Source organism: Sebastes umbrosus, chromosome 3, assembly GCF_015220745.1.
Source record: "Sebastes umbrosus isolate fSebUmb1 chromosome 3, fSebUmb1.pri, whole genome shotgun sequence".
In the NCBI taxonomy this organism is placed as follows: Eukaryota; Metazoa; Chordata; class Actinopteri; order Perciformes; family Sebastidae; genus Sebastes; species Sebastes umbrosus.
In genome coordinates this window covers 16,472,092-16,499,043 of record NC_051271.1, presented here as the reverse complement: position 1 = coordinate 16,499,043, position 26,952 = coordinate 16,472,092, and the positions used below count along the sequence as shown (strand labels likewise).

General features: G+C 39.9%; 2 protein-coding genes and 1 long non-coding RNA gene across 3 annotated transcripts in view; 2 read left to right on the top strand and 1 right to left on the bottom strand.

Annotated features, from left to right (window-relative positions):
• Nucleotides 1-5,731: 5,731 nt before the first annotated feature.
• LOC119485945 (G protein-coupled receptor 137Ba-like) lies at nucleotides 5,732-18,618 on the bottom strand. Its single transcript, XM_037765806.1, has 7 exons — nucleotides 16,029-18,618; nucleotides 12,541-12,590; nucleotides 11,770-11,992; nucleotides 11,390-11,539; nucleotides 8,869-8,997; nucleotides 6,251-6,372; nucleotides 5,732-5,879 (listed from the first exon to the last, which is right to left on the bottom strand). Exons 1-7 carry the CDS (start codon nucleotides 16,428-16,430, stop codon nucleotides 5,762-5,764), a joined length of 1,194 nt encoding a protein of 397 aa, XP_037621734.1. The 5' UTR covers nucleotides 16,431-18,618; the 3' UTR covers nucleotides 5,732-5,761.
• Nucleotides 7,960-11,922, top strand: LOC119485959. Its single transcript, XR_005206400.1, has 3 exons — nucleotides 7,960-8,917; nucleotides 11,329-11,551; nucleotides 11,782-11,922. It is a non-coding gene; the product is annotated as an uncharacterized LOC119485959 (long non-coding RNA).
• A 3,986-nt stretch (nucleotides 18,619-22,604) lies between the features above and the next one.
• The window catches only part of LOC119485898 (nidogen-1-like), a 45,250-nt gene continuing 40,902 nt past the window's right edge, over nucleotides 22,605-26,952 (top strand). The window contains exon 1 of the mRNA XM_037765730.1: nucleotides 22,605-23,106. Within this exon, the coding sequence (XP_037621658.1) occupies nucleotides 22,900-23,106 (207 nt within the window). The 5' untranslated portion in view covers nucleotides 22,605-22,899. The remainder of the gene's footprint in view (nucleotides 23,107-26,952) is intronic.

Here is a 26,952-nt window from a genome sequence, read left to right as displayed (position 1 = left end):
GAGTACATTCACTGTTGGTTTGAGTCTTTTCTTAGGAAGTGGTGAAAAATATAGAATATCACCAGACTTATACTTTAACAATGCGTTTAATCTTGAGAGAGTAATATCTTGAAACAACACAGAATTACATCACATAAAATAATTATGATCAGTAAGCAACGTCAAACAAGCCAAAAACGCAGAGCGCGTCTGTCTTTTGGTGACGTCATCACACTGTACATCATGTTTATGGCGCCACCTGTAGGTTTGTGAAGGATGGGTGAAGCTGCAACAACCACAGCTGAATATGACTGGCTGAGACACCTGTCAGTCAAAAAACAAAACATTTTTTGACTTAATATCTCCCTATGGAACAATACATCTATAAATTATGACCAGAAGTTTACTATGTAAGGGATAATGTACAGCGAGCTGGTCGTTGTTGTGAAATAAACCCCAACAGGGCGATGTGGCACCCGACGCAAAGCGGAGGGGTCTTGCATCTGGTTTATTTCACAACAATGACCCGCTAGCTGTGCATTATACTGCTTATTACACGGCTACTTACTTAAGAAATCAATAATTTGACACAAAAATGGTCCTCCAGAGTCCTACATCAGAACTGCGCCCATAGCAACGGTCTGTTATACCTAGCAACGGTCTGTTATAAAGAAATAACAGACCGTAAAACAATCAGTGTAACCACTTGCACGTTAAATGTTTTGCGGTGAAAGATTAACGTCTTTGTATTTCAAGAAACAAGTTGAAGCATTGTGAATTATAGATATTATATATAGAAATAGAAATAGTCTGCATTTAGTGGCTCTTTATCTTTGCCGTAACTCTTCAGCTGTGGTGGTCGTAGCTTTGGTGTCTGTTAATAAAGTATATAAAGACAACCGTGGCGTCAGCAGGTGGACAGGCTAGTTCCAATCTAAATAGTTTGTTTTGCTCAGCAGTAAAAGCATGTGGACCAAAGAGTTTTAAGTTGCCTACATTTATTTAATGTATTTTTATTTGTTTGTGATGCCCATGAAGTATTTATCTTTTACTTTTACTATCTTTTTTCTGATCACGCAGTTTAAATGAGGATTAGGCTGATGTATCACCTTTATATTTAATTGTTTAAAACTTGAAAAAAATATAATTTAAATAAAAGAAAAAAGTAAAATTACAATATAAAGAGTAATATTAAAAGTAAAATTCCAGCTCCTGCTTGGCCCTATCCCGTGCTTTAACGCCATATATTGCAGACTTTTTTTGGGATCGGGAGTATTAATGTTGTTAAAATGAAATGCCTGGATGGAAGTGACCTCTTTCCTTTTGTGTTCTGTCATATAATCCACGATTTTGTGAATTCATGAATAAATCTTTTTTATTAAATTACAAAATTTAAGACTCAAACAGGTTAATTTAAAATTGTCAGAAAGATGGTTTTCAGAGTAGAACATTACATTTCACAAGTAGGTATTTAGTTGCTTATACAATTTTAAATGTTTACTGCCTTTTCTTTGCTTCCATAAGTTATCAGTTATAAATAATTAGGACAGGTTATAAGTATTTAAAGTCTTCTATTTTCTTTGTTTCTTTGTCTGTATGTGAGATAGAAATGATATGATGCACAAACTCTGTGTGTGTGTGTGTCTGTGTGTGTGTCAGAGTGTGTGTGACAGATGTGTGCATGCCTTCCTCTGAGCCTTGCATGCCCTCCAGCAGCTGGACGTCCCCGTACTGTCCACTCGTCAGCCTTAAAACAAAATTTTGGAAAAAGACATAAAAAAAAGAAAAAACTAACTTGCTTCAGACCTTCACGCTCTTCATGTTTGAATCCAAATCTGTACAGTTTCTAAAAGGCAGCACAGGTTGAAGTTTTCTTTCTTTTGCTTTCAGATCTCTATGAATATATATAGTTGCACCATGTTGATGTGTGTACCTGTTGAGTATATTTATTTGAAAAGAGGAATAAATATTTCTGGACATCAATGAACTCTGTTTGGTTTTTGGTTCAAATCTTTAGCAGGTTTCTGACGGATCCAGAAAAATACTCAAAATGTAACTATAATGTCTTCACACATTTAACTTTTTCAATCATTGTCCCCCTTTAAGCCTTGTTTATTCTCGAGACATCGTGGTCTGCGCCTCCATAGATGGTGCGCGAGCTACGAGCACGCACAACGGCCTTTATGCTCAACGCGTTGTTAATGCACGGGGACACACACATGCGCAGTGTGATTCACAACTTGTCATTGGTTTAACTCTATTCCACTGATCGACAGTTGTTGGTGGTAATGTGCTAAAAAATGCAGAATGCACCAACAAAGGCAGTAAAGAAGAAGACTGTACGCTAGTAAACACAAATGTAAACAATGTAGGATTTGTAATATTTTAAAAATCAGCGTTACAAATGTTTTATGAGGAAGAAACTACATTCGACACATTTGTTACTCAATAATACACACAAGTTTTGATCAGAAGACTAACACTGAATACTGCAAACAACTATTGTCTATGTAAAGATATAGAGGAGTAATGTCTACCTGAGCAGAGAATGAAGTCACTCTCACTCTGTGTGTGTTGTAATCAGAGCTTCTCGATGCTTTGTTGACATAGCCGGGCCGGCCGTGCGTGCTTTTAGTGCATGTTCATGCATGTGAGCGTGCCCCACTGTCTAGCTCACGGCCGCCGCGCTGCACTGCTCTGATACGGCAGTTACAGCGGATAACGCCGTTCCGACCGACGGTGTCGTTGTGGAAGGTCAGCACCCTCCCTCCAGTTAGCACCGTTATCTGCGAGGCACCGGCTCAGCCATCGCCATGTTGATGAACTGATCAAGAAATTATGAAATTATCGCATGTTTGTTGTAATGACAATTTTATTTAAGTGTTACTTTTTGTGTCGACACACGTCACAAACACACAAACACCAAAAAATGCTCAACAACAAAACACACAATCTCAGTGAGACTCTGTACAAATATCTTACAAAACCTGCGTCTGTTAGAAATATAGACTTTTTTTTTCTGAACATTGTTACAGAAATGTGAACCCTGCAAAACAAAGCTCATATTAACAAAAATGTAATGGGTTAAATCTTCTGATTTCAACATATTGACAGTTTTGGAATCTCAAATATTCTTTTTATTTATTTAAAAAGAAATCAAATTAAAACCCAACATTAAATACCTTGTTAATACGTGGATATTTTGAGGTAAACATCAAAACAACACAGACGTGTTCAGCTGTCTGATTATTGATATTTACAGGATATTGATTATGAATCATCAAACAGTGCATGTGTGTGTGTGTGTGTTATGATGTATTTAGTTTTACTTGAAGGTTTTGTCTCTTTACAGTGAAGAACCTCAAATAATGATTCGAGGAGTTTTTCAAGGATTATTCAGGACAGGAAATTTAATTGTTTGTCGGCCTCCATATTTGATAGAATTCAAAATGTACAAGCTGTTAGAGTTTAATATTAAAAACTAGACTTAATGAACCTTTATTAACCTGTCAGATTGCCTCTCCAGTCTCTGATATCTGTGTGGTTGCTGGTTTACATAAATGCCTCGAATAACTGATCAAACAGCCGTGATAAATTTTAAAAATTCCCGAAATGATCAAGAAACATTCTCTAAAACATTCATCACAACATCGTCTACATACTGTGGGTCTATAAAACATGGAGTCTCTCTGAAGCAGGGCTCCGACACAGAGTTAGTCTGGATCACTTGTGATCAAATGTGGCGATGAAAAACACCCGATGAGTTGAATGTTTTATGATAATGATAATGTCAGTACGTTTTTATTTTCCTCTGTGATTTTGGGCGTGTTGCATTTCAGTGCTCCAATCTGGCTTTCCGGTCATGCTATCAACATATCAATCAACGTATTATCATACAACGGTTCGTATGATATCTTACGAAAATATATTCCTCATTTTTTGTGCGTCCAGCAACATGTGTCGTTTGTTACATGCATACTTTTTTTCGAAATAAAATTCCATCTTCACAGGAAACAACGTGGTTACGTTTAGGCAACAAAACTACTTAGTTAGGTTTAGGAAAAGATGGTGGATTGGGTTAAAATACCTACAGAATTGGCAAGTAAATCAACTTTGACTTGTGGTTTCACACGAGGTACAAACACCGTTCTCCTGGGCGAAGGTCCTCCCTACATGGTGTTTGTCGCTCTTTTTACTTCCTGGTTCATGATTACGTGGATTACATCCGAATTGATTTTGTGGGATATATATACGAATTACAGTTCATTACTTTTTGTAGGTATGTGCTGCAGGAATGAGTTCTAAAATTCAGAACCAGTTAGCATTTTAGTACTTCCCTCGTCTGGAGGTAAATTGTTTTTTAGTTAGATGCCTGAAATAAGGTCTGTGGTTAACACAAGATGAAGAGGTTTTAATGTTTTGTTCTATGATATAAAATACGTCAGTAAATACCCCACTCGTACATTTTTAAGCTTTTAAATGTCTTTAAAAAGGTGGTTGATAACAAGTGGCTAAATGAGACTACTAAACGTCCTTCACGCCGACTCGTCCTCCTTTACATGTGACCGTGGTGTAGTTGGTTTGCAGCCTAACGTTAGCTTTTTACCTCTGGTGATTGCCTTTACACTTCAAAAATCATAAAGTGGTGTTCAATTGTGAAGATTATCTTGCTGAACAAAACGTTTGCCACAGAGCTTATTTTCTGCAATAATCCAAAACCCAATGGAAAAATCCCATTGCCCATTGCGATGCTAACTTCCTGGTTGGCCTACATACAGTAAGTACATCATCCCTGCAGCACTCTATAGCTACGAACGGTGTATGAGACCAGCCTGTATCAAAGCATTCCACCATTGGATGAATTGTGGTTAACTTTTGTGCTCCATTCATAGATATTCATGTTCCCCAGAGGATGAACTCCAATGACTTTGATGATCTTCTGACACCAGCGGGTCAAAGTTTTCACTTACCCAGTGAAAGATTTCAACATCTACTAACTAGACCTATTGGCACAAAATTGTGTACATTCATGGTTCCCAGAGGGTGTCCTAATGATTTTGGTAGCTTTTCCTATAGCGCCACCATGAGATTCACATTTGTGTTTTTAAGTGAAATATCTCAACAAATATTGGATGGGTTGTGATGAAGTTTGTTTCAGACATTCATGGTCCCTTCAGGATGAATCGGAGAAGTCAAAGCTTTCAATTATCCAGTGAAATATATCGACATCTACTTGATGGATTGACAAAAATGTCGGTTTCAGACATTCATGGTCCCCTCAGGATGAACTGTAATAACTTTGGTGATCCTCTGATTTTTCATCTAGCACCACCAGCAGGTCAACTTTGGTTTATGACCAAATACCGGCAGTACTAATGACATTCACAACAGCCTCAGCTGCACTTTGCATTTGCAGTATGCATTCAATTGGGACATACTACTTCACCATAACATTGTGCCGTGAACTTTGACCCTCTTGCTCATATATCCGCTGCGCAGAGGATTATGCATAATGCGACCGGATGTAGTAGGACATCCTAGTATTTTTTAACTTTGCTGGATCTATTATTGTTGTGTATTGAAGCGGCCTGAGGGGCACTGCAGTATTAACATCTTGTGAACAACCTGAATACGACTCCGTGTAGGAGCCCTGCTGAACATTCTGGTGTTTTCTCAAAATGCTCTACTGTGACTCTACAAACTTCTACATCAGTGATGATAAGGAACACAATAACTGATCGGTGCCAAAGTGCAGAGTGATGCTGTACAGTTAAGAGAAGGATTATGGGTAAGGGTGGAGCTCTCCGGCGGCGGCGGCGGTCAGGCGCTGTTCGTCGCCGTTGGTGTGCACAGTGAAGCTGCTGTGGCGGCTGCCCCAGTCATAGCAGTCGGAGGAAAGACTGTCAGAGAGATGACAAACTGTTAGTCATTATTGTTCAATATTATTATTATTTATCGTTAAATATCATTATTTATTGCTAGATATTATTTCATTGTTGGTTTTAATTATGTTTATTATTATTTTTATCATTATTATTATTATTATTATTATTAATAATAATAATAATAATAATAATAATAATTTTACCGAACAACATCCTTAAAACTATTTTACAAAATAAAAGATAAATACCACTCTCATGTTCATTAAAAATAATAACAAATAGAATAAAATAGACATCAAAATATTGATTACAGCTGCTTTAACAAACTTGAATTCAGAAATACCACTACAACAGAGACATTGTGACATCAGTGATGGTGTTTGTACCTCGCTGATGCATTCTGGGGAGGAATGCTCCACGCCAGGTCATCGTCACTGTCGTAGCGACGAGGGTTGTCAAAGAAATATCCTCTGGAGGAGAGAACGTGGTTTGGTATCCCAGCAGTGCTCTGTGGAGACAGATTCATTGTGAATACACAGAGAGGCTCTGCTGACAAAACCTATCATCTAATATCAGCTGTGAAAATGTTCCTGGACTTCATGAGATGATAGTGACCGATCAGGTGGCATACTGACTCTTAAAGGGACTGTTTGTAACTTTAAGAAATGCTTGTTAACAGCGACACCTGTGGCCGTTAAGTCAACAAAAGTCAGCGTCCTGTTGCTCGCACTCGCCCTTGTGCAAAACAGTGAGGCGACACACATCAGCTAAAACCACAATATCACTCTATATTTCACCTGCTTGGCAGTAATGTTAGCTGACCAGACGAAGGTCTCTCCATGAATCAATGCTGATCCTAGTGTTGGCTTTTCCTGCTTCAGCCTCCCGACCGCGGCCGGAGGGAACAGGGGAGACACCGGAGTTTTGGACGGGGACGATAACGTTTCTCGCAGCGGAGCCCCATCACTTCACAAAACACGGGAAACCTCTGTTGGTCTGGAGGAGCTGCAGCATTTATTTCTACACAAACGTCCACTGTACATTCACTAGATATTCTCAGAGCTAAACTAACTCTTCTGCAGTGTGTAGTGTGCGCACATGCACGTAAGAGTGGAGTGAAATAGTGAGAACAAGCGCGGTGTGTGAGTGAAGGCAAGCAGGCAGAGGAGCAAAGGAGCAGAGTACAGCAGAGACTCCGGCCCTGGAGACCAAAGCTACGGTCTCCCCCGCGTCCTCCGACCGCGGCCTCCGACTCCGACAGTGGCCAACACTGTTTTGTAAGACGGGCTTCACTAGATATAACTTTGCTTTTTTGGTGCTTCCATGTAGTTTGTGTTGGAGTCTGAGGCTGAACAGCGTAGCCACACGCGAGCGCGCATGGGACACCGACCTGGATTGATTTATGCGTGTAAGAAGTTACAAACAGTCCCTTTAAAGGGACTGTTTGTAACTTTCAGAAATGCTTCTTAACAGCGACACCTGTGGCCGTGAAATCAACGAAAGTCAGCGTCGGGCTCGCGCTTGCTCGCTCTAAATATACCTGAACGAGCGTCGCTCAAAACAGTGAGGCGACACACGTCAGCTAAAACCACAATATCACTCTATATTTCAGCTGCTTTGCAGTAATGTTAGCTGACCAGACGGAGGTCTCTCCATGAACATGATTTAGATCTGATCCTAGTGTTGGCTTTTTCTGCCTAAATGCAGGCTGAGGCAGCGGGGCTCTGCAGCGTGTCTCCCTGCTCTCTCCGCCCGCAGCCGGAGAGAGCAGAGGAGACACCGGCACCCGGTCGGTAACGAGAAGACAACGTAACTCTCTGAAGAGCTCCATCACTTCAAAAGACACAGGAAAGCTCTGTTGGTCTGGAGGAGCTGCAGCAGTTATTTCTGCACAAACGTCCCCTGTGCATTCACTAGATATTCTCAGAGCTAAACTAACTCTTCTGCAGTGTGTAGTGAGCGGGTGTTCACGTCTAGAGGTGGAGGACGCGCGCGCTGTCTGAGTGAAGGAGAGCAGGCAGCGGAGACGAGGCTCCGGCCATACGTGAGCGCGCATATGCGAACGCGCATGTGTGCCGACCCGCTACATTTATATGCTTAAAAAGTTACAAACAGTCCCTTTAAATGCAGGACTTTAAAAGTTTAATTTTTTTTTTTTTTTTTTTACAGTGGAGTCATGTAGACATTATGAGCAAAGTCACTAATCAGTGATGAAAAAGGAAAAGCCTGGATCATAGTCTTCATCGTCTGGGGAACATTAACCACATTGTGTGCTAATCGATCCAATAGTTCCTGAGATATTTCACTAAAAAACTAAAATGTGAATCTCATGATGGCGTTAGAGGAACAATCACCAAAGTCATTAGTGTTCATTCTCTGGGGACCATGAATGTCTGTAGTGCGTCCCTGTTTGTACTTTCAGATATACAGTATATATATAAGCTCTATTTTGCTTTCAGCTGTACAGGAGTTGTGTTAAGTTGCTGATGAATGTATAATTTTATATATTTTATCTGTTCTTGTTCTGTATGCACCTTGTCCTTTTACTCTAATGCAATGATCTATGAGCCATGTTGTTTGTCAATTTTAATTTGTTAAATAAAAAAATAAAAAAAAGTTGGTGAAGATGACAAACCAAACATGTCCTGATTGTGCTCCTTCATAATAAAAGCTTTAAAATTAACAAAATAACGGGGGAGTTTTCTTGTGAATAATTTATAGGAAATTCAAGTTTTATCTCCGACTTTACGATGCTGTGTAAAAAAAAAACAAGTCTACTACTGCACAGGAGAGAAGTAAAAGCAGCGAAAATAAAGGAGGACTTTTATTGTGAAGAATGTAGAAAGTGGAATGTGCGTATCACCGTTTTACAGCCGTTACCTTGACAACTACACACACCGTTTAGCGGGTAAACCCTTGATTGTCATCAGTAGAGCCACGCTGCGTCTAAATAAACAACCAGGTGTTAAGTGTTGCAGAGGTCAGAGGACACCTGAGGACTGACCCGTTCCTGAGGCGGCCGGCGGACCCTGAAGAAGAAGACGACCAGCGAGGTGGGCAGCAGCTCCCAGACGAACAGAATCACCCCGAACACGATGTAACCGGCGTCTCCTAGCGACGACCTCAGGTCCGCCTGGAGACACACATTTACATTTTAGGCAAGGCAGCTTTATCTGTAGAGCACATTTCAGCAACAGGGCAATTCAAAGTGCTTTACATAAACATTCAAGAACATTAAGACATAATTAAAACATTAAATATTAGAAAATAAAAAAAGCTAAAAAAGCTAGGATATAAGCAAAAACAGAATATAACACAAGAGTAAAAGCTCTAGTGCAGTATATAAGATCATTACCTGGTTTAATAAAAGACAGCAGCAAACAGGAGAGTTTTAAGCTTTGATTTAAAAGGACTAAGAGTTGGAGTTGGTCCTGCAGGTTTCTGGGAGCTTGTTCCAGATATTTGGTGCATAAAAACTAATGCTGCTTCTTCTGCATGTTTAGTTGTGATTCTGGGGACACTAAGCAGACCTGATCCAGATGACCTGAGAGGTCTGGATGGTTCAGAACATAGCAGAAGATCAGAAATGTATTTGGCCCTAAACCATTTAGTGCTTTGTAAACCAGCAGCAGTATTTTGAAATCAATTCTCTGAGAGACAATTCTTTTACTACTTTTATCTGACAAAAAGTCTCCCCTTTATATGCTCACTTTATGATACTCACATGCAGTTTTTTTTTATTGCAGTATAAATGTGTTATTTTTGCTTATTTTAAAAAGGTGTATTTGAATATTTCTATATACTCGGGTCCCTATGGAAGTTTTTATTGGACTTTATTAGTTGTAACCCACAGAAGACATTCCACAAATGTGTACCATGATTTCAAAATATTTCACTATCCACAAACATGTATTTTTGTATTTGTGTTGTGTAAAGTCCACAAAAATAAAGGGCGATTTGCAAATACGCATAACTTACTCTGTAAATACGTATTTTAAGGTTTACATGTAAAGTGATATCTAACACATTTGTGCATCTATTTCTACACGTGGAATGATATTTGCTCTTTTGCAGATCCCTTCCTGTGGATTTATGGGCCACATGACATTTAAAAACTTCCATAGGTCCCTAAACATTCTTAAATTGCATGAATTGAGTATCACTGTAAAGCTGAGACTCTTGTGGCTCCAATGAACCCAACTGTATTCATGTGTGATGTTATTCCCCATAGTAGACCATTTCATTGTAGTGAGGCCATTTTTTTAAACTTGACCTCACTATATAAAATGACCTGCTGTGACCTCTAGGATAATCACAGCCTCATGAAACTTTACAACCACAACCTAGAGACCTAGAGCATTCAGAGGGTGGTTGGCTTTCCTAGGTAGATTGACAATAAGGGGGTTTCTGAGCAGTTTACACAACAGAAGTGCTCGCCATCCAATTGCTGAAAAATGCAATTCTTGCAGAAATCTCCCACTGTCAAAAGTTTTTGATACCAAATCACAGCATTGGTTTTTCTCTGGTGTCCCTCAAGGTCTTTGTGTCTTAATGTGGTGCTTTGGAGAGATTGTTGATCATTTTTATCAATTCTTGAGTGGTAAAAAATCCATTAGATTTTGGGTCATGATCCGGCTTCGGGAATTTTTTTTAATAACTCCGCTCAGCCTGTGCATTTTCACCACAGGCTTTAAGACATGCGCAGTGTAACTGATAACGCGTTCATGATGCGTTCATGACGCTTGATGACGCGAGGTACATGAAACTTGCCTTGGCGGAGGTCTGTGCTCTCCGAGTGTACTTCTAGTTATTATTATTTCTGATTTCTGATTAGAACAACTTGACACACATTGCTGAGCTGCATCTCAAATTAATCTTCAGGTTCCCAGCTTTCAGATGATGTACACCGCCTCTATGTGACATCTACTGTTGACCTGCTATCTCCTCTTAAAGACCCAAAGGGTCTATTGCGGGTCTCAGATGGTTAAAAAGCCTCTTGGATCAGCTGGAAAATGCATCGTTACAAAACTGAAAACAGGGCTGTTTTTCTGACACCATGAAAAGTGGACTTTTTAGAGATACGTGGTTCTCACTGTCAAACATATGATGCTCATATAGAATATGATGCTAGCCAACAGTATATAAAGGAGCTCAAATTACAACCTTAAACATCTACAGCAGTAAAATGCAACACACACATTAATGCTGCAGTAATATTAATCCAGAAACATCAGATATAATAGTCAAACACTGACAGGGAACATTTTATTTTTCATTATTTAAGTACATTTCTCTGATACACACTATACTTTTAAGTAAGGTTTTGAATGCAGGAATTTTACTTGTAATTGAGTATTTTTACAGTGTGGTATTAGTACTTTTACTTCAGTAAAGGATCTGAATACTTCTTTAAAGTTTAGGGGGAAAATACACTCTTTAAACTCCTGACTTCTGTTTCAACCAGGATGTTGTCTTCAGATTGAAATCATGTTAAAGGACCAGTGAACACCTGTGGACAACCTCACCTGGTCTGAGACGTTGTACCAGTCATAGTCAAAGGAGTTGATGGTCTCGATGTTGGTGAGGGCGAGCACCACCAGGTTGTAGCAGGCCCGCGATGCGTACAGCAACACCACCATGATGCCAATCAGAGTCACCTGACACACCGACGTCCCCTGCACACACAGGTATCATTAATTTTAATCCAGGTTTTTAATTTCATGTCTGTGCTGCGTGATGTAATGATATTCATATATTCTGAAAGGAAATATCAGGGACTTTCACTAATGTGTCCCATGTCAGGGACGCTGATAAAGACCATGAAATGAGGTTGAAAGCTCAGATAAGTTAGTAAGTGGACCTTAAATTAAGATTGTTTTGTCTCCAGAGAAACCTGTGACTTTACCTTTGACTCCAGGTAGATGTTGGCCAGCGACATCTTGGCGACCTTGTAGAGGCAGACGGACAGCGAGACGGCGCAGAGGACGAACAGGCTGTCGTTGATGGTGACCCTCACCAGGACGATGGTCTTGACGTCAGCGGCGGTCATTTTAACCAGCAGGGCACAGACCAGATTAACCACCAGGAAGAGAAGACTGACGCCCAAGAAGACCAGATACAGAGGAAGTCTGGGGAGGAGAGACAGGGTGAGATAATGTGTAATTTTCTGCTGCTATGGGTCTCTCACTCACCCCTTTAAAAATGGCCATTGGCCAGTTTTTCCTAGCAAAATTTAGCGTAAAATTGTAACGTTATATAGCTTTCTTCGCGACAAGCTAGTATGAAATGGTTGGTACCAGTTACTTCCTTAGGTTTTCTAGTTTCATATGATGTCAGTATCTTCACTCTAGATTTAAAACTGAGCCAGCTAGGACTTAAAAATTGCAAGTTGTGTTAATGCATTAAAGAAATTAGTTGCGTTAAACAGAATGTAACTACAAAACTCAACAAAATATATAAAGTAGGTTTAGTCGTTTTTAGACATTTTAATGCAGAGATGTGACATCTTATACCTTTAACTGCATTTTAAACATGAAGGCAGATCTAAAACAGAAAATACAGTTTAACTTTCATGCTCGGTCTGATTCATGAATACACATCGGAGGTTTGGGAGTTTCATTGTGGAAACAGATGAACTTGAGTTATTGAGTCAGAATGAGTTGATTGAAGAGGTTACCTGTACTTCAGCAGTGCAGGTGTGAACTTGGACTTCGCCTTAAAGTAAACCTGTGAGGGGGAAAAATAAAAGACTGATTACACATTTACAGCAGGATGTTTTTCTGTACACTGGCTGCAGACCTGAGTCTGAGTCTTCTCTGTCATGGGTTGTTCAGTGATTCAGATAGATCTGGTGTTGTGTCACTTGACAGCAGATTCAGTTGGAAAAACAATCGACAAATTACAGCTCTGTAGGTGGGACTAACAATGAGGACGTCATATTACTCATAGCTTGGGGTGCTGCATCGCCTTGTCTGGGATTCTTTCACAACAATGACCATCACTCACTGCTGGGCAAAACAAAATACCCTCAACAACAAATCTGTGAATATAGAGACGATATCAGGCTGAATGAATGAAAGGAAAATAAACTTATGGTATTCAGTCTTAATATAACTATTTTTTTCTATCAACCAGCAGGATGTTAAAGAGGACCTATTATGCTTTTGTGCTTTTCCTCTTTCCTTTAGTGTGTTATATCGTTTTTTGTGCATGTAAAAGGTCTGCAAAGTTACAAAGCCCAAAGTCCACGCCAAAGGGAGTTACTCTCCCCCACAGAAACACTGCTCCTGAACTACCTGAAATGCCTTGATTCAAGTCTTGCCTTTTCTTCTATAGCATGATGACGTCACCAAGTAACACATTTGCATAACTAGTTTGGCACGCACTCAAACAAAGCTAGAACGGAGTCCAAAGAGTTTGGTTTGGTTGACCAATCACCACAGAGTGGGTCAGCTGACCAATCAGAGCAGACTGGGCTTTTCCGGAGGGAAAGGAGCTCAAACAGAGTGAGAGTGAAAAAAGGTGCAGCACATCCGGTATGAGAAAAATAAAGCGTTTTCTCAACATTAAAGCATGTAAACATGTTCTAGTGGAAACCCAAAATACAAGTATTAATGAGCATAATAGGTCCTCTTCAACAGGCTACAACTGTCCCACAAATCTGCTTTTCACACCGCCTTGAAGTGTGGCTGAACAACTATAAACAGTTTTGATTTCTGTGCTCGGACAACATTTCGTACTAACCGGTTCTTTTAGAAAGTTTGCGACCTGGCTGCCATGTTGAAAACAGTCGAGCCACAACCAAACACTGCCTACCGGCCGGAGCAAGCTTTTTCATTTTACAGCTGCAACAGTGCACTACAAGATGATTCTGAAAACATTTAAGGAGAGAAATAGGCATTACAGTAACAGAATATTAATTCATAATTGATCAGCGCTGACTAGTTTGACAGCGACTCGGTTCTGATTGGTTGTTTTTCTTCGGGCGCGGTGGAATCTTCTACTTGTAACTTATAAATGCCATTAGGAGCATTAGGAGGACACAGAGGAACATGATTTTTTTTCACACATTATCTGTCTCATGCACTACTGTCAGGATATAGTGGCAGTTTGAGCAAATATGACATAAAAGTTATTTTTATTACAGTTACCAACTGTAACTTTAGATCATTTTTCATGTAAAACAGTTCCAGCTTCTCATATGGGAAGATTTGCTGATTTTCCTTTTAATTATGTTAATAATGTTAATGTATTAGTAATAATGTTAATGTTTTAGTGAGAATGTTGGTTGGACCAAACAAACATTGTGACGGTGTCACTTTGGACTCTTGGTCATTGTGACGGCATTTCTCACTATTTTCATTATTTTTACAACCAAAACAATTAATCGATTAATTGAGAAAATAATCAGCAGATTAATCCATAATGGAAATAATCATTAGTTAATAGTTCAAAACGATATCCACCTCAACCAACTACAACATTAAAATCCTGCTTTTATATGAATGCTTCAGTAATAATAATTTAATTATAGAATATATAGAATATAGAATAGAAGAACAGTCACAGGGGACATGTTATACTTTTAACACTTTAAGTACATTTTCCTGATAATACTTACATACTTTTACTGAAGTAACATTTTCAATGCAGGACTTCAACTTGTAACAGAGTATTCTACAGTGTGGTAATAGTACTTTTACAGCAGTAAAGGATCTGAATACTTCCTCCACCGCTTTGCCTCAGAGCAGTCTGCAGCTCATTTCATCGATTATCCCTCCTCTCTGACTGAAGGTGCCCTCATTAAGGAAATAAGACACCGTGGTGTTTGGTTGGAAAAATAACCTGCGTCATCTCAGCTCTCAGGAACAAGTGTTGAGAAGCTAAAGACGCTCATTTCTATTCTGTCTTTATTTTCTGGTCTATTTCTGAAACCACCAGCTGCTGTGGATGAATGGGTGAATGGATGAAGAGGAGAGGCAGCTGCTTCACTGATCACACCCCAAAAAACTGTAGTCAGTCCAATGTGATACGATTCATCCAACGATGGGATGGTTGACGTTGCATCTTCTCACTTTAGTTGCCATTCAACCCAAAACAAAGACCCTCAAATTGTCTGAATGACTGCAGGTAGCTCAGGTGGTAGAGCGGGTCAGACATCAATTGTACTGTTGGAGTGCGTTCAATGCAGTCTGGTTGCTTTGGCGAGAGCGTAGATAACGGCTTCAGTTCCCCGTTGGAAGGATTGTTTAGCTGTCTCACGGCAAGGTAAACTTGCGGAAATATTCTAAATATACTTGAACTGATACAGATTTTTTTAGGTGGGCCTTTCTTTTAGATGGTTCAAATATGTCTTGCTGCCTCCATTGAAAAAAACAGTAATTTACCTTGCAGAACACGGGAGTTGCTTGTCTCTTTGTGTCTTGCTAGTTTCTTTGTGTTATTGTGGGTAAAGTTACTTGGCTTTGGCGAGAGCATAGATGGTTACAACGGTTTCAGTTCCCCGTCAGAAAGGGCTGTCTGATGGCAAGGTAAAGCGGTGAAAATATTCTAAATATAGCGTACACTTGAACTGATATTGATTTTTTTAATTAAGCCTTTCTTTTAGGTGTCTAAAATACATTTTCCTGCTGCCCCCCGTCCACAGCAGCACATTGCTTTGCTCCCGTGCTGGTACTTCCTGTCTGTTTCTCCAAACTGGGGGCGTGCCGACTCATCTACTGTATGTAATACACTATTGATAAGTACCTCATACAACCCCACTTCAAAACACCCGAACTATCACTTCAAGTTTTGTGGGGGTTGATCAATACTTTGCTACAGCTTGAGTTCATATACAGTAGGTGGACACACTGATAGATCCAGCTGGGTTTAAAAGTTTGAGGTGTAACTTAACACCAGGCTGAAAAACAGTGTTACACTGCCCTCTCTGGTGGAAAGTTTCAAGACTGCTGCATTACTGATGGGTGTGGTCAGAGGTGTGCTGTGTTGCACCTGTAACCACACCCAGCTGTGATGTCACGGTGTACTGACACACACTGGAGTACATTTCTATGTCACTGCAGCAAGGAGAGGAGTTAAAGCACTGGAGATGCTGCTTCGTGGACCAGACTTTATGCTGCTAGTGTCACCAGTACCAGTACCAGCAGCAGTGTTCCCCCTCACCTGTGCGCAGTAGAGGTTCATGAGGCTGAGCGTGAAGAACTGTAGGCAGACGGGGAAGCAGTAGAGCAGCCAGAAGGCGAATGGTCCGAGTGCGTTGGCGGTCACACAGTCTCTGAAGTAGAAGGAGAAGAGGAGGGCACGCAGGGCGGCCCACAGCAGACACAGGAACAGGAAGGCCGTCTGGTAGCTGAAGCGCTTGTGTCGGTATCGCAACACCAGCCAGAGCTGGGCGTAGACGAAGGCAAAGAGCAGCGAGTAGAAGATGGTGTAGGCGATGGTCAGACCCAGCTTCACGTAGGGAGGGATGGCCGGCATGATGGTGGGAGGGGGAGGGAGGTGGGAGCCGTTACCGGCATGCTGCTGCTCCTGCGCCGGGTTCCCCTCCATCGCCTCCCCATTCATCCCCCTTGTGTTCCCCAGGAGAGGGATGGAGGAAGAGGGGGTTAAAGATGGAGCAGCAGACTCTGATCTGCGGGTGAAGAAGAAGAAACGTGTCTCAGCTCGTTAGACGGATCCTTCACATCCATCGACTCTCCTCCAGACACAAGTCTGACTCACAGAGAGGAGGAGGAGAGACACCGCCCCTCTTTTTGCCGGTGCCTGGTGGAGCGCTATTGGTGGCTGTTAGTCACGTGATCACACACCCCAGCAGGCAATTGGTTGAGCAGGAGGAGGGATGCTGCAGAGAGGAGAGGAAGGTGGAGAGATGGATCTGGAAGGAGAGAGAGATAAACTGGGATCTGTGGTCCCACCCACCACACACACACGCACACATTGTGTCACAGCAGCATCATAAAGGCGGCCTCGACTGATACTGGTTTTTAATGGCCAGTATCAGACAGATACTAGTGGATATAAATGAATGTGTTTTGTGGCAGAAATAAACTCTGACAGTGAATCCTCTGATTGCAACAACACCATTCAAATTAAATTTAGTGCAAAATGTCACTGTCAAAAATGCAAAATGTCTCTGTCAAAAATGCTGAAATGTCCCTGTCATAATGCTGAAACAGCCCCCTCAAAAATGCAAAATGTCCCTGTCAAAAATGGTGAAATGTCCTTGTCAGAATGCTGAAATGTCTTTCAAAAACGCTGAAATGTCCCTGTCAAAAATGCAAAATGTCCCTGTCAAAAATGCTGAAATGTCCCCGTCAAAAATGCTGAAATATCCCTGACAAAAATGCAAAATGTCCCTGTCAAAAATGCTGAAATGTCCCAGTCAAAAATGCTGAAATGTCCCTGTCAAAAAATGCAAAATGTCCCTGTCAAAAATGCAAGATCTCCCCGTCAAAAATGCTGAAATATCCTTGACAAAAATGCAAAATGTCCCTGTCAAAAATGCAAGATGTCCCAGTCAAAAATGCTGAAATGTCCCAGTCAAAAATGCTGAAATGTCCCTGTCAAAAAATGCAAAATGTCCCTGTCAAAAATGCAAGATCTCCCCGTCAAAAATGCTGAAATATCCCTGACAAAAATGCAAAATGTCCCTGTCAAAAATGCAAGATGTCCCAGTCAAAAATGCTGAAATGTTCCAGTCAAAAATGCTGAAATGTCCCTGTCAAAAAATGCAAAATGTCCCTGTCAAAAATGCAAGATGTCCCGTCAAAAATGCAAAATGTCCCTGTCAAAAATTGCTGATACATGCAGACAGCCAGTGCAATATTAACCAGTAGCATCATATCACATCATCCTGTCAGAGTATGAATGAATGGCCAGTATCGACCCTGATATCAGTCTAACCTTAATATAGACGACCTCCTCCTCCTACTCCTCCTCTTCTCTCTGCAGTTCTTCTTCTCTGCTTTTATGTAACAGACAGGTTGTTAGATAATAGAGGATGCTGTGCAGCACACCGATGACAAAGATACACGCTCCATTTTTATCCACCGCTCTGCTTCTATTTTTTACTTTCATGCTGTGAGATGATGTCAATTTGAACCTAATAGTGAAATCATTTTAATACTAGAGATATTTGTCTCAGATCATCCTCAGGATGAAAAACGATTGTCATTTACAACACCATGTTTAATATGTCCTCTGTTGATTATACAGCAGTCATGTTTTATGTAAAACAAATGAATATATTTCCATCTTGAGTAGAAAATAAAAAGTAAGTGATAGTAAAAATAATAATAAGTCAAACCTTGTTGGACAGAAGAATTACAAGTAAAGAGTAATAATGAGAAGTATGTATTTGTACCACAGTGTTAACACAAAATCTTCCTGAGTGCTTTTTTGCAGTGCTGCCAGGACTAAATGCATCCTGACACAGCATAAATATTGTAAAGCTCAGTGAGGATTCAGGGAACTTATTTTGACGGCAGCTGTTGAACCCACTGAACTCCTCAGGTTCTCATTCAGCCTGACTCCAAGTATACTGTATACAACATGACATAGATATAGAAATCACCTGCATTTAAGCAGCGGCAAAAGAAGATTCTTGACTTTATAAAGAAGTAACACAACATCGGAGAAATACACGGCAATTAAACAGCTAAACAGAAAAATGTGGCTCAGTGAAGGAGCTGAAACAGCCACAGCAGCATGACAAACATTAATGAAACAACTGAAGATAGAAAAAAAGGTTGAAAAGGAATGTACTTAAAGCTGCAGTAGGCAGAATGTTTTTGGCATCATTGGGTAAAAATTCCATAATAATCTTTCAGCATATTGTAATTCAAGTGTTCTGAGAGAAAACTAAACTTCTGCACCTCCTCATGGCTCTGTTTTCAGGCTTTAAAAAATCTAGCCCATGGCGGGAGACTTTGACCAATCACAGGTCATTTCAGAGAGAGAGCGTTCCTATTGGCTGTTCAGTCAACGGAGGCAGCTGTCAATCACTTGCAAATTCCAATCAAATGGTCAAACTAGGCAGCGATATGAATCAATATTCTGTTACTGTAATGCCTATTTCTCACCTCAAATGTTTGAGGAGAGAAATAGGCATTACAGTAACATAATATTGATTCATATTTGATCAGTGCTGCCTAGTTTGACCGTTTGATCGGAGTTTGTGAGTGATTGACAGCTGCTCAGAGACGACAGGCTCCAGCTCGGCTCTGATTGGCTGTTTTCCTCTGGTCTGTGAAATCTTGCAGATGCCATTAGGAGCACCGGAGGACACAGAGGCACGTGTTTTTTTTCCAAATTACCTGTCTCAAGCACTACTGTCTGTATATAGTGACCATTTTATAAAAATAACTTTTTTTAATCATATTTGCTTCAGTTCTACCCACTGCAACTTTAAGTACAGTTCTTGAGTTATTTTTTTACCACTGATCAGGAAAGTATAAACGAGATAAAAGGAAAATGGAGAGATGATTTGATGAATGGAAGGATGAAAATGGAGAGGAGAAAGAGGAAAGAGGAGGGTAAAAGAGAGGATGTAGTTGTGCAGTTAGACTGTGTCCACTAGATGGCGATAGTGTCTTGAATCAATGTGTTGGAGCTCTGACTAAACTAAAGAAAACCTGATGAACTTAAAGGGGAACTACGGCCATTTTCAAAATTCATTCATGTCATTCCTATGGTCTAAGACCATAGGCGCAGTTTGAACTTTAAGGTTGGGGTAGTAGCTGATCGGTACGTGGTTTGTGTACGCGTAACAGAAAGGGCATATTTAACAGTGTGGGGACAGAGAGTGTTTGATGTTATTAGGCTATAAGCACATACAAAGACCACAAATCTATCTTCTTATCTTGTTGGTTTCTTATTCTGTCAATAAGACAACACAACAAGGTCGATATTATTCATCATTACAATAAATTATTTGTTCTACGTTATTATAAAATGTGTGTTGTCACTTAAAATATTAATATCCCAAGTTGTCTTTGGACTAGGCCTACATCTCTTCTAAATGTTATTTTGTTCAGCATGTTATTATCACGTGGAAACTAAAGTCCCGTAGTGTGTTTAATGCAGATAGATACTGTAAATGTCAGGTAAATGTACACACTAGACTGTTGCATAAAGTTCTACAACTCCAAGGACAAGACTTCCGGTTGGACTTTTGTACCAACATTAAAAGCTTCCTTAATTCCTTCAATTAAAAGCAATAAAATACAAAGAAACTCCATAGAAAATGTCCTTTGAGATGTTAATAGTTTAATAATGAAATACAGAAATTGAGAAACAGAGTGATATCATGGTTTATAACAGTTAGGCCTATAATTTGGAGAATAAAATGCACTCTTGAGGTCACTGTTGCTAAAACTGTAGGCAGTGTTGGAAAGTAACAGTCATTTTACTCAAGTACTGTACTTAAGTGCAATTTTGAGGTACTTGTACCATTTTATGCTTTGTGGTGGCAGTTTCTGTTAAAACAAGACACAAACCAACGTAACAACAAAAAACTGCAGATGGACTGCAGATGGACTCACGAGCACAGCCACCTGTTGTGGACTGTGGCAAGTGAGCCCCGAATACAAAGAGTAGTCAGTATTTATACATTTAAAGCATAACATGAAGATAAGTGCAAAGAAGAAAAGAAGAGAATGATAGAAAGTGTATCAATGCGTCAGCACACAGCAGACAACAGAGCATCACAAGACATAACAAGTATTTCAGCAATCTGTTGTTTGCAGTTACAGAGACCTAAAATGTCAGGTCACTATCCTATGGTGACGAAGTTGAACATGTGAGGCCCTGAGATTATCTAAAGGTACAGTGTTAGACTGCAGATATGAAAATTGCCATTACAGCTTATACTACTCCACAACATCTCAGAGGGAAATATTGTACTTTTTACTCCACTACATTTATTTTAAAGATTTGGTTATTAGTAACCATTCTGCATAATAAGTAGGCTAATTTTGGCACTTTAAGTATATTTTGATGTGAATATGTTTATTACCTTGTAAGATTTTGAATGCAGGACTTCTACTTTTAACAAAGTATTTCTATACTGTGGTATTGCTACTTTTACTTAAGTAAAAGGTCTGAATAGATAGATAGATAGATAGATAGATAGATAGATAGATAGATAGATAGATAGATAGATGTGCTTTATTGATCCCAAATTGGGAAATTATTGTGTTACACCAGCTTATCCAGATTATCCAAGCAATGCACAGGAACAGTACATATACGTCAACACTAAAGCATATACCCATAGAATACAAAATATAAAGATTATTGGAATATGCTTTAAATATACCTGACTATTACAACTAGCATAAAAAAAAAATCTAAATCATAAACACAGAATAACCCACTATATACATTTGCAAGTGTGCAATAAATACTTCATCCATCACTGACTATATAGGCCCAGCAACTACTTTAACAGGACACATTTAAACTCCAGTCTGAAGAACAATTTGAGCTTTTTTGTTTAAAGTTCAGACTTTTAATTGATTATATGTATATGTGTTTTTGTATGTGTATATACTGCTTGTGCGTATATGGTGTATATATGTATACAGTATATATATGTATATATAAATATATTTTATTTTATTTTATTGTTTTAAATTTTATTTCTTTTACTTGTGTATATTCTTTTTACTTATATATCTATTTTTTGTATATAATATGTTTTTCCTGTATCTATACTGGCTTATTTTATATTAAAGGGACTGTTTGTAACTTTTTACAGGTATAAATCTACCGGGTCGGTTTCCTATGCGCGCTCGCATATGCGCGCTCGCGTGTGGCTACGCTGTTCAGACTCAGACTCCAACACAAACTACACGGAAGCACCAAAACCTCAAAGTTATATCTAGTGAAGCCCGTCTTGCAAAACAGTGTCAACTCTTCCTGCTCCAGCCCCCCGACCACGGCCAGAAGACACGGGGGAGACCGTAGCTTTGGTTTCCAGGGCCGGAGTCTCTGCTGTACTCACACACTGCGTGCGTTCTCGCGCTCCACTTTTAAGTGCATGTGCACACACTGCAGAAGAGTTAGTTTAGCTCTGAGAATATCTAGTGAATGCACAGTGGACGTTTGTGCAGAAATAAATGCTGCAGCTCCTCCAGACCAACAGAGGTTTTCCGTGTCTTGTGAAGTGACGGGGCTCTGCAACGAGAAACGTTATCGTCTCATACCAGGTGCCGGTGTCTCCCCTGTTCCTGGTCTGGAGGCTGAGGCAGGAAAAGCCAACACTAGGATCAGCATTGATTCATGGAGAGACCTTCGTCTGGTCAGCTAACATTACTGCCAAGCAGGTGAAATATAGAGTGATATTGTGAATGTGAGCGTGAATGGTTGTCTGTCTCTATGTGTCAGCCCTGCGATGGACTGGCGACCTGTCCAGGGTGTACCCTGCCTTCGCCAAATGTCGGCTGGGATCGGCTCCAGCCCCCCCGCGACCCCTAACGGGATAAGCGGTTGCAGATGGATGGATGGATGGATGGATTGTGGTTTTAGCTGACGTGGGTCGCCTCCCTGTTTTGAGCGATGCTCATTCACGTCTATTTAGAGCGAGCACAAGCTCGAGCCCGACGCTGACTTTCATTGACTTAACTGCCACAGGTGTAGCTGTTAACAAGCATTTCTTAAAGTTACAAACAGTCCCTTTAATATTAGGTTTATTAAGTTTCTTTGTACCAAGAATGTTATTATTGGGGACGTTTGTGAATGTTTTTTCCGTTGTTTTAAAATAAACAAAAAACAATAAATATAATGGAAAAAAAAAAAAAAGTTGAGACTTTTACTTTGGAAAAAAAAAGTTGACCGGAAGTCACATGGTTGTTACTTTAAACACCCCCCGGGGTTGTTACCTACTCCCACTGTTCCTCCATTCATTCATCCCTCCCGCCCCCTCCTCCTCAGTCCACTGCTGTGCGCCGCCAGCCTCACCTCTTCCTCGGCTTCCTTCACTGAGGATCACCGCTGGTTCTCGCTGCGCCTTTGTGGAGCTTTAACGGAGAAGATGAGTCCCCGGTACCGGAGCTGGTGGTCCGTCTGGTCGTGCCTGCTGAGCCTGAGTGTTTGGACCCGGGCTCTGGAGCTGGAGGAGCTGTTTGAGTTCGGAGAAGAAGCCGGAGACCGACGCCTGCTGCCGGGCTCGGACTCCACCGCAGAGCTGCCTCTCAACGGATCCATGTTCTTCTTCGGAGACACCTTCGACAAAGTTTACGTGAGTTTAACCCCGAGCTGAAGTCGTGTTTAATGTGAAAGAGAGCAGATTTAATCATGAAGTTCATTCATCAAAGTTCAGTAACAGCTCAAGAATCAGTTTAAAAAGAGCAGCAGGATATTTAAGTAAAAATACCAACCTGGTTTCAGCTGTAAACTCACTTCATGGTTACAAGTTCATCTACTCCAGTCAAAACTAACATAACTGAGCACTGTTCATTCAGAGTCTCAACAAGTTATAAAGTTAAATCAGACAAAAAAAAACTAAATCAGCATTTATTGGTATTTATTGGAAATAAAACAATATCAAGTCCAGTTAAAATGACCAAAGTTCAAATGTTATTCACAATTAATTTATGTCTTAACAGGCAAACAAATGTCCAAAACTTCAGACTAACCTTAAAACTTCACTTACTTTGCCAAAACTACTTTAAAAAAACGAATATTTTGTCATGAAACAGATAATAGCAGATATTTCTTATTTTTACTTGATGAAAACCATGATATTATTGACACAATGAACATAATCTATACATTTTTAAACCTATAAATCTCCTTAAACATCTCATATGAAGGTTATGGTGGCATGTACCTGTGATAAAGAACTTTTAGGTGTAAAAAATGCAAATTTTTGATGTCAACTTGACACAAATCTAACTAGGACTGCACAAGAAATTTGATCAAAATATTAATATTTATATTCGTAATATTTGTTAAAGGCGAAATGGTGTCAAAATACCATTTAGATTGAATATTGTGGTGCTGCAGAGATGTCGTGCCCTACATATCATATTCTGCAGACTTAAGAAGACATCTTTGTCTTGTACAGATCCCTGCAAAAATTATCATTTTTAAGTGTTTTCAGTGAAAATGAGAATAATGATGTAAAAATTATCAATCCCTCTAATATCACAAATCATATCGCAATTGCAATATAAGTCAATTTGATTTTTTTTCAAAATCGTTCAGGCCTAGATCTCACCACCTAACGCTTCCTTAACTCTACACCCAGCCCTGATACTTAAATAATTAAATGCATCCTTTAAATTAGGATATATTTGAGGGGACTTTGGCATTAAATTCTCTTATTTAACATATAGCCACGCCACTTAAACAAGCATGTCTTTGAGTCTGCTCTCTTTGTTTGTTTGTTGACACCTGATAAGGTTTTCTATTGGCTCTTAATCACCTCCACACATTTTAAAACTGTTTACAAAATAAGAGTCTCTCTCTGTGTGTGTTTACCCTGCAGTCGTAGGCTGTTGCTTCGGTTCTAGACCCGCATCAGTCCCGCTGGTTGTTTGATTTGTGGTGATTGTGGCGACACGTTGAAGTGTTGGTGGTGTGAACAGACAGGTGGAGTGTGTGTGTGTGTGTGTGTGTGTGTGTGTGGAGGTGCTGGTGGAGGTCTGCTGTTTGTTCAGTTCTCTCAGAGAGACGGAGGTGTTGGATTCTCTGGAGGCTGGAATGTGAGTCAATTAAAAGCCAACACAGATAAGCCTTTCATCAAGTCAAGACACACACACACACACACACACACATAATACATTCCTCAGGTCATGTGACAGATAATCCAGATTGGAGCATCTACACTCGGTGTGAAACCTGCTTCCAACGTGCTGAACTTCTGTAATTTTTTTAATTCACTTCAATTTAAATTGTTTTTATTGTCTCTAGGAGTGAAAGAAGGAAAGAGTTAAGTGTAAACTAAGCAAAACTTGTTTAACAAACAGGCAATGTGGGCTACTGCCTCGGGGGCCACAGACACCAGGGGGTCCCCTAAAGCCTCAACTTTGTTTTAAGTTTTTGGTACTTTGATTCAATGCAAATTTTGTCATAGATATGAACTACTTGTCCTGCATTATTACCTGTTTACAGAAGGTCCTCTGTGTCTAAATCTAGTTTAAGACTTTGATTATTGTGTTTTTTTATTATTTTTGCATATTCCTAACTAAGGTTGTGTTCAATCAAATTCCCACAAAGTAGGGCTGGGCGATTTGGCCAAAATCTTCTATCACGATATTGATCAATTCAATAAATAAATAGTAGGTACTGTCAATTGAGTAAAATATGTAATCATGATTAATCACATGATTGTCTATGATTAATTGCAAATTTACCACACATATTTATCTGTTCAAAATGTACCTTGAAAGAGATTTGTCAAGTATTTAATTTATGCAAATGTATGTATGTATTTATTATTGGAAATCAATTAACAACACAAAACAATAACAAATATTGTCCAGAAACCCTCACAGGTACTGCATTTAGCATAAAAAATATGCTCCAATCATAACATGGCAAACTGCAGCCCAACAGGCAACACCAGCTGTCAGTGTGTCAATGTGCTGACTTGACTATGACTTGCCCCAAACTGCATGTGTTTATCATAAAGTGGGCATGTCTGTAAAGGGGAGACTCGTTGGTACCCATAGAACCCATTTTCATTCACATATCTTGAGGTCAAGGGAACCCTTTGAAAATGGCCATGACAGTTTTTCCTCACCAAAATGTAGCTTATCTTTGGATCGTTATTTAGTGTTCTTCTCAAAAAGTTAACATGAAATGTACCAATTGATTCTAGTGTTCCTAGTTTCACATGATACCAGTGTCTTGACTCTAGCTTTAAGACGGAGCCCGCTATAACCTCTGAAAGACAGAATAGCAGCTGGTCCCGCCAGCCGGCCGTCAGGTTGTTAATAAGTGAATAGTTAATATAATAAAAGATCGAAACTTGACGTCTGTGTATCGATACAGTGTTGTCACACAAAATATCGTGATACTGTGCTGCATCGATTATTCCCCCCCCACCCCTAACAGGCATGCATTCATTTTGTCAAATATAATCTTGATTGAGGTGGAAATATATCACATCAATAGAGACGATAGAGAAACATGTTGTTGCCGCTCTTTCTGCTCCTCAAAGACCAAAACTGTGTCCCAGTACCAGACTGCACTATTTCTAGGCAGGTTTTAAGTCTGCAGTGTGTTCACACTGGAAAAGTGACAAAAGAAATTCAAAGTCCATGCTCCGAATTTGTAGACTTCGGTCATACTGTAACTATACGCTGACATCACGTCAAGTCTGCAAGGGTGCTGGGCTTCGAGGGGATAAAATGTGCTGTGAGATACTTTTTGTAAGGGTCCCTTTTGCTAAGAACTATGGGTAAACTTCTGAACAAAGTCCAGTGTAGTCTGCTCCTTGAGAGGACTCTCTTGAAGTCCACATAAAGTGTTCTTAAGTCACCTTGTGCACATGATAAATTGTGAATTTGGACAGCCCTTAAATAGGCAATAATCAATATTTTATAATAATAATGTATGAAATAACAATGTGACTCATATTGATGAACCTCCAGAGAATGATCAGCTGAATCTGCAGCTTCTCTCTGCTTTATAGTGAGTTTCAGCTCATTATCTGTCCGGCCCACAACTTTACTGTTGTGGTTCACTCTCACCGCTCTCATAGCGTCGTTTACAGAGAAAAAGCTGTAAAAAGCCACTGAACAAACCTGCTCAGCATCAAACAGCAGGCAGACACAGTTAGAGACTAGCTGGTGAACATAGTGCAGCATTTAGCAGGTAAGAGACAGATATTTCCCTCAGGAGTTGGTGGAGACCAAAAACAGAGCTAAAAGAGAGAGAATATTGGATTTACATTCATCAGATTGACACAAAGACTCCAAATGAATCATCCTCATCGTCATGGATGTGGAAATTAGGTTTGGGCAATTGGAGGAATATATCGGAAATTTGCGATTGGCAGAGTACATCGCCAGTTGTTGTTTTTTTAAAGGGCGATTTTTGGTGAAGCGGGGTGGCAGTTGAGGGGGGCGCTCAACTG

Bases quoted from the DNA above. Each gene is read 5' to 3' on its own strand.
- LOC119485945 (XM_037765806.1), bottom strand. From the start codon at position 16,430: ATGAATGGGGAGGCGATGGAGGGGAACCCGGCGCAGGAGCAGCAGCAT. The intron at 11,993-12,540 runs GTAACCTCTTCA...TCTCCTCCCCAG, and splicing joins CCTGCACTGCTGAAGTACAG to ACTTCCTCTGTATCTGGTCT. The intron at 11,540-11,769 runs GTAAAGTCACAG...CTGTGTGTGCAG, and splicing joins ACATCTACCTGGAGTCAAAG to GGGACGTCGGTGTGTCAGGT.